At 40.3% G+C, this 8,559-nt stretch overlaps 1 protein-coding gene across 1 annotated transcript in view; it reads right to left on the bottom strand.

The window, feature by feature from the left end:
* Positions 1-1,624: 1,624 nt before the first annotated feature.
* LOC143765024 (uncharacterized) overlaps positions 1,625-8,559 on the bottom strand; it is a 29,540-nt gene continuing 22,605 nt past the window's right edge. Inside the window, exon 7 of the mRNA XM_077251251.1 lies at positions 1,625-3,205. Within this exon, the coding sequence (XP_077107366.1) occupies positions 1,851-3,205 (1,355 nt within the window). The 3' untranslated portion in view covers positions 1,625-1,850. The remainder of the gene's footprint in view (positions 3,206-8,559) is intronic.

The following is an 8,559-nucleotide window of genomic DNA, read 5'->3' as shown; positions in this document are numbered from 1 at the left end:
CGTGCGGTATAAATGATTAGAAGACTATTCTTCTGTGTCAGTGCGATTACAGCGATACCAGATTTATACCAGGTTTTTATGTTTGGTTGCTGTTATACACTAAAAGACCCTTTTTATTGCAAAAACTAGTTTTTGATTTGCCATATATAGATAGCTATAATTTTTCCAAATTTCGGTCCACAGAGTCATGTGACAGTTTCTTTTTTGTGGGACGAGTTGACATTTTTATCGGTACCATTTTCTGGCACATGACTATTTTTGATCGCTTTCTATTCCGATTTTTGGGAGGCAGAATGGAAAAACAGAAATTGAGGAATTGTTTTTTGATTTGAGTGTGGTAAAATTGATAAGGCAGTTTTATTCTTCGGGTCATTACGATTACAGCGATACCACATTTATATTTTTTTTTATGTTTTGGTGCTTTTACACAATAAAAACTATTTTATAGAAAAATATTTTTGCATCAGTTTATTCTGAGCGGATTGTTCATTACGGGACAAGATTACGTTTTCAGCTGTACCATTTTTATTTACATTCGTCTTTTTGATTGCCTTTTAATGCACTTTTAGTTCGGCAGTATGATGATAAAGCATAGTTTTTTTTCTCATTTTTTTAATGTATTTTTGACGGTGTTCATTGAAAGGGTTAACTAGTATAACAGTTTTATATGTTGTGTCGGCGTTATATACTTGTACTTTTTTTTTACATAAATGTAGTTATTGGATTAATATTTTTTCTTCTTTATTTTTATATATTTTTTTTTTAAACTATTTTTACAATTTTTAATAACTTTTACATTGTTCCACTATGGACATTTTCCTTACACTGACAGATCGCTGATGTGATACTCTGCAATGCTTCTGCACTGCAGGACATCAGAGCAGCATCTGCCAGGCAGGGAGGAGGCGTGTCAGCTCCTATTCACAGGGGCTCATAGGCCACCTTCCCTGAAGAACCCTGCAGTCATCTTGCGGCCCAGGGTGACCATTGAGACCATCGGTCCAAACAATTGCATTGCGTTGTGCTGAAGGGAGCAGACATGGAGCTCATTCCCACTGCTATGCTCCTTGATGTCGCTGTCACTATATAACGGCGCATGTCGGTAAGGGTTTAAAGGGGTTGTCCACTACTTCGACAACCCCTTCTCATTCCTCTGTTAAAATAACACCACTTAAATAAACCTCCCATGCTGGCGTCGTTACAGCGATGTCGGCACTTGCGTTCCTGGGGTTCATGTGACGTCGTTGTTACATCATGTGAGCAACCAATCAGCGCTGGCATCACTGTCCCCACCTTCCGACAAATCAAACAAAAAAAAGGAAGTCAGAGAGCAGCTGTTGCCCTGGCTTCCTGTTGATGTTCAATACGTCCGAAGGCAGATAGAGTGATTGGGCGCAAGACTTGTGTGATGTAACAACCTCACATGAGCATAGGGAACGCGAGTGCCGACACAGTTGGAATGGCGCTGGCACAGAAGGCGAGTATGAGTGTTTTTATTTTAACAAGGCCAAGCATGAGGAATGACAAAGGATTGCCGGGGTAATGGACAATCCCTTTAAGAAAATATAATTTTTGGTTAAAATATTTCCAACATTCTGAACATAAAAAAAGGCTTCTCCCATGTGTGACATCTCTGATGTTTATTAAGAGTTGATTTCCAAGTAAAACATTTCCCACATTAAGAACATTAAAAAGGCTACTCCCCTGTGTGAATTCTTTGCTGACTAAGAAGAGATGAATTCTTCACAAATAATTTTCCACATTCTAAACAGGAAAAAAGGCTTCTCCCCTGAGTGGGTTTTCTTGTAGCTATCAAGATGCGCTTTCCGGTTAAAATATTTTCCACTTTCTCAACATAAAAAAGGTTTCTCTCCTGTATGACTTCTCTGATGTTTATTAAGAGTTGATTTCCGTGTAAAGCATTTCCAACATTCTAAACATGAAAATGGCTTCTCCCCTGTGTGGGTTCTCTGGTGCTTAACCAAATCTGATTTTTGACTAAAACAATTCCCACATTCTGAACATGAAAAAGGCTTCTCTCCTGTATGACTTTTCTGATGCTTATTAAGAGTTGATTTCCGTGTAAAACAATTCCCACATTCTGAACATGGAAAAGGCTTCTCCCCTGTGTGAATTCTCTGATGCGTAACCAAATCTGGTTTATGGCTAAAATATTTCCCACATTCTGAACATGAAAAAGGCTTCTCCCCTGTGTGGGTTCTCTGGTGCTTAACAAAACATGATTTATCGTTAAAATATTTCCCACATTCTGAACATGAAAAAGGCTTCTCCCCTGTGTGGGTTCTCTGGTGCTTAACAACATTTGATTTCTGGTTAAAATGTTTCCCACATTCTGAACATGAAAAAGGCTTCTCCCCTGTGTGGATTCTCTGGTGCCTATCAAGATGCTCTTTTCGGCTAAAACATTTTCCACATTCTGAACATGAAACAGGCTTCTCCCCTGTGTGGGTTCTCTGGTGCTTAACAAAACATGATTTATCGTTAAAACATTTCCCACATTCTGAACATGAAAAAGGCTTTACCCCTGTGTGGGTTCTCTGGTGTACAACAATATCTGATTTATGGCTAAAACATTTCCCACATTCTGAACATGAAAAAGGCTTCTCCCCTGTATGGGTTCTCTGGTGCTTAACAACATTTGATTTCTGGGTAAAATATTTCCCACATTCTGAACATGAAAAAGGCTTCTCCCCTGTATGGGTTCTCTGGTGCATAACAGCATCTGATTTCTGGTTAAAACTTTTCCCACATTCTGAACATGAAAATGGCTTCTCCCCTGTGTGAATTCTCTCATGCCTAACTAAATGTGATTTATGGTTAAACCATTTTCCACACTTGGAACAAAAAAATCTATTCTCTGCTATGTGAATTTTTGGATGTTTAAGAAAAGACTTTTCGAGGGGAAAGCTATTTCCATCTTCTGAATGTGAAAATGGCTTCTTTGCTTTAAGAGCAGTTCCTTTTTTAATACTTATTTTGTGACTTGGATTTTCCTTAGTAGTCAGTAATGAATCAGAAGACCGGACCTCTTTCAAAGGATCAGATGATAAATCTTTGCTATGAAAGGATGATGGTATATCTGGAGTAATGGCATTCACTTCAGTTGTATCCTGTGGGATCTCAAGATCATCTGATTTAAAAATTGAAGATGTCAGCTGTCTCTCTGATCTCCTGGTACAGTCATCTGCCAAGAATAAAAGCAATTATTTTTAATAAAATATCTTGGAATTTTATATTTTTTAACATTTCTACTTAAATTTGCCATTTCTACAGACAGTTTATGTAAAAATATTGAATTATTCACAGTTTAATAGCAAACCTAATTAGATGATCCAGTAGAGCATGGTGTTCAACTGCTTGTTCATTCTGCCTCCCAAATATGGAATAAAAAGCCACCAAACAATGTTATGTAGGCAAAAATAATACCACTAAAAACTTCTACTCATCTTGCAATAAAACAAGTCCCCACTCATGTCCATCATCTGTCAATGGAAAAATAGGGGTTTCCACATTATTAGTGGCTCAAAATCTTGAAAAGCAACATGGCATCCACTAACCAATCCAGCACAATTCACTCTATCAAAGTCAAATCTCCCCCTCGCTTCTGAGGCATATAGTGTGCCCAAACTACATTTAACATCTATGCATTTGGCATTACCACAGTGTGAAGAACCCATTTAATTTACGGTGTGTGTGTCTCTTTGAGCACAATCTGGGCACTGTGTTGGGTTATAAAATGGCAAATATGCAATTTTCACTCTCCAACTTCCACTGCATGCCAATTTCAGGAAATTGTCTGTGGAGTTAAAATAGTCACTACTCTTATAGATTAATTCACTGAGGGTTGTAATCTCCAAAATGGAGTCACTTTATGGTGATTTCTAGTGCTCTGGTTTTCTGCCATTTTCTTATACTGGGGCTTCTGCAAATGGTGTGTCCCATCTCCTCTGGGATCAGCTCCTGAGACGTCTGCATCTGTCACCAGGAGCCGCCTTATTGATTCTGCATGCAGGGCTGGTAGTGGAGGAGACGTCAAAACCAAAAGCTCAAGCCACTAAGATTAGGGTGCCTGGGACCTGTAGTACCATACAGTCTGGCAGTATGGGTGTGTGTGCTGTCCAGCTGGAGTAATCTGCTCCATGCTTCAGCCAATTGGAAAGCACCACACCCTACCAAATCTAAAAGCATTTTTCTGGAAGCTGCCAGATAAAGCCTTTTTCTTCTCTAGTTCAGTCATCTGTGCTACGCTCCAGGGTGGTGTATTTATTTCCGGTTGTGACCCTGGCTCGTTTACTGACTATTGCGTGTTCTGATTTGTATTTTCTCTGCCATCCTGGTTCTGACCTGACTACCTGACTATTCTTCTTCCCATCTGTGGAGACACGGCATTGTATCTTAACGAAGTAAGAAAAAACAAAGTCCAGCTCACCATATCGACATTCCCAAGGCTCGGAGCACGGAACCGCTGTGTCAAGGCGTAGACGAACAGGAAAAAAAGAAGAAGATCCAGCTCAACGATGCAGTGAAAAATCCATAACTTTATTCCACTTCCAAAATAGCGTGTAAGGATAAAACATCAGCACATTTAAAAACCAAGATCAACGCGTTTCTGGTGGCTAAGCACCCTTAATCATGATACCTGGTACATGTCAGGTCTCATGCTTATATACTGATATCCGGTCGACACACCGGTGTTATAATTAGTACCAGGTATCATGATTAAGGGTGCTTAGCCACCAGAAACGCGTTGATCTTGGTTTTTAAATGTGCTGATGTTTTATCCTTACACGCTATTTTGGAAGTGGAATAAAGTTATGGATTTTTCACTGCATCGTTGAGCTGGATCTTCTTCTTTTTTTCATTGTATCTTAACCCCTTTCCGACATCGGGTGTAATAGTATTTGAACAGCTGACATGTGCCTAAAAGCCAAGGGTTGAATCGTGATCCACCCGTGGTTGTTAACCCTTTTGAAGCATGCAAAAAGTAAAAAAAAAAAAAATTTTTTAAATATTAAATAACTATGAAAGTTCAAATCACCTCCCTTTCGCTCCACTCAAAATAAAACAATAAAAAATTCAAAAATACACATATTTGGTATCGCCGAGTTCAGAACCGCCCGATCTATCAATACAAAAAAAGAATTAATCTGATAGGCTAAATGGCGCAACGAGAAAAAAGTCAAAATGCCAGAATTAAATTTTTTTGCCTCCGCAACATTGCATTAAAATGCAATAACGGGCAATCAAAAGATCATATCTGCACCAAAATGGTATCAATAAAAACGTCAGCTCGGCACGCAAAAATTAAGCCCTCACTTAACCCAAGATCATGAAAAATGGAGATGCTACGGGTATTGGAAAATGGCTCAATTTTTTTTTTTAACAAACTTTGGAATTTTCACCACTTTGGAATTGTCAAAACTTAAATAAAAAAAGAACCTAGGCGTGTTTAGTGTCTATGAACTTGTGATGACCTAGAGAATTATAATCTAGGTCAGTTTTAGCATTTAGTGAACATGAAAAAAAAAAGAAAAACAACTGTGGGATTGCACTTTTTTTTTTTTGTAATTTCTCAGCACTTGGAATTATTTTCCCGGTTTACAGTACACGATATGTTAAAACTAATGGTGTCGTTCAAAAGTACAAAAAACAAGCCCTCACATGGCCATATTGACCCAAAAATAATAAAGTTATGGCTCTGAGAAGAAGGGAAGCAAAAAATGAAAATGCTAAATCAAAAATTCCTCTGGTCGTTAAGGGGTTAATTAACCAGACGTCTATTTTTAGCAAGCCAGAAAGAATAGACTTATCTATTTGTAGACTTTTTAATTAATGTGTTTCTTTCTGATTGGTAAAGAAAACAGACTTTTGCTTGTGTAAGCCTGCAATATTGACTTGTAAGTTGACCTTTGATGTAACATATTGTGCTCTTATCCTTGATGACTAGTGATATTTACTGATATTCTAATTATACATTGTCTAGGCCAGATAGTTTGTTGACTTTTTAGAGGAGGAAAAACTATGCAAATAGATCTCCATTATTCCTCTTTTATTTGTGAATACTGGATGAAAGACACTTGTTATTTATAAAAAGAAGTTATATGCCTCTGTAGAGACAGAGAGCCAGAGATTCAGCCAAGACATTCAAACATCTAGGGGACTCTACAGGACGGCAGCCAAAACATCATGGCTCCATCACGAGGGACACAGATTTATCATTCTACAGGATGCGAGCTTAGGGGTCCTCAACCTCGGCGGGAAAAATACAGATCTGCTCCACTGACCATTGCAAATCCATGGATATGTTTGGAAAAAGCCAGGATTAGGACCTGCTAGTTGCCTGGCTCCATGGAGATATTTGGACAAGCCAGGTTGTGACCCTCCAGTCAACTGGCATTGTACCTGAATGGACTGTCATCTTCCTACGCTTGTCGTTACCTCCTCTCTGCGTTCGTGCCACAGGTGGAGTAATCAGCCCTGGAAGACCTGAAGTAGTGGCTGCTATTATCCCAGCGACTCAGCGGAAGGATGAGACTCTGTAAGGTGCACCATTTTGGGGCATTTTGCTGTGATGGTTCTATGTCTTATTTGCCTGCTTAGTGGCTCAATAAAGTATTGCCACACTGTTTTACTCTCATCCTGTGTTGTCTGAGTAGCAATATGCCCATGTTAAAGGGAGAGTGGGCGTTCAGTGGGACGATCCATGGTCCACGCGTTTACAGCTAGCAGACTGGGGCGCCCACTGACCCCCCCTTCTCCACACCATCTTACACCACTGAACAGTAGGTAACACTGTGGCCCAAGCCTAGGGGTCTTTCTGTAAATCCAGATCCAAATCCAGATGTAGAGAGGTTAAAGGGTTATGAGCAAGACGATCCCTGGGATCTGGAAAACGAAGAAGTCTGTTCATGGTGGCCATCTTTTAAGCTGCCAGTTGACCCCGGACAGTGCTCACAATATATTGTGTCTGCAAACTCTTACAGCAAGATCTGCATTTAAATAGCTAAATGGCGCTCTTTCCCTTCTTAACCCTGCCATATGACCAGAAAGTAGTGTACAACCGTATTTAAGTATTGTCGGATTCAAGAGAAGTTGGAAAATAATTTGTAAGGTCCATTTGTTTCCTGTTATCCTTTGTGAAGAATTCCAAAGTTATCAACACATAAAGTGACACACGTCAGATTTGAAAAATGGGCCTGATTAGGAACACAAAATTGGCTGTAGGAATTGTTTAAACTATAGTATTCTGGGCACTAACTACTGTAGTCAAACTGTGAGTATAGACAATAACACATCTACATTTACTTCATCAGTAAAAAATTAGTAACTAGTGGTGAAACCTCTATGCAGTAATTAAAGTATGTGGCTTGGTGGATCTTCGCAATCTAAACTGTCGTAAGGGCTAATATTTTTGGCAGATGAGTTTCAAGAAGAAATATTAGAGATTTAAAAATAACTTTTTACAATAGTGCAGAACTGAGGTGTCTTAAATTTAAATCTCGGGCATTTGGAAGAGGCAATGGAGACCTTTTTTTAAAGACTACCAAGGAGTTACAGACTCACATAAATGAGGCAGGCTGATCCCACCACAATCAAATGATCATACTAAATGAACCTGTAAAATAAGATACAGAAAAAAATTTTTTTTATTACATCCCCAAGAACAATGTATATACAGTATGAGGGGAGAGCTCCAACACTAAACCAGAGTTGCACTCATTTATTGTGGAATATTGGAGCTACTATGAGTCCTGACCAGAAGAGTAGAGAAAGTATTAGTGCCCCCATTTCAGGGGAGATTGTGTTAGGGGTCGAGTTTCCCCCTCTGCACAGGGGGAATCTCGGGCCATCTCCGCTGCGGTCTCCCATTCTTCTCCTGCCGCAGTGGAGCCTGCTCAGCGGAGACGTCGGTCCCAGCGTCTCGCTCAGGCTGACTCTGTACAAAGAGTTACTGCTGCTTCTCCTGCTTCTGCCATTGAAGCCAGTGTTGGGCAGCGGCAAGCAGACGCTTCTGGGACTAAGTCCTGCTTTTCCCGTTCTGAGCATGCCCAGGGTAAGATCTCTCAGTGGAGATCGAGGGTCACATGTTCAGATACTGCAGTCTAATCTATTGGTCCTTCTAGGAAGGTCCTGTAGGTGCGCAGGCTCTGTACCAGCCTCTCATTGGTCTTCATAGGAAGGTCCTGTACGTGCTGCAACTATTTAAGGCTCGCATGGCCGCACGGCCATGCGCTATTGTCTTTCTAAAGTTATGTGCTTTGCGCCAGTGTGGTCATGTGAGTGTGTGTTCAGGGACCTGGCTGAAATAAGCCCCTAGAATGCTGGCACCTCCGGCGAGGAGATTGTGTGTGTATGTATTCAGGGACCTGGCCGAAATAAGCCCCTAGAATGCTGGCACCTCCGGCGAGTAGTTATGTGTGCATGCATGACCACTGACTGCTCTCATTTGGGTAGTTAGCCTGTGCCTCTGTGAAGTCAAACAGGACACAGAGCTTTGCTTTCTCGGCTACTCTGTGAAACTAACAGAGCTAGTTCATA

This window comes from Ranitomeya variabilis, chromosome 4 (genome assembly GCF_051348905.1).
Source record: "Ranitomeya variabilis isolate aRanVar5 chromosome 4, aRanVar5.hap1, whole genome shotgun sequence".
Taxonomy (NCBI): domain Eukaryota; kingdom Metazoa; phylum Chordata; class Amphibia; order Anura; family Dendrobatidae; genus Ranitomeya; species Ranitomeya variabilis.
The sequence above is the reverse complement of the archived record's forward strand: the minus strand, read 5'-3'. Positions and strand labels throughout refer to the sequence as shown.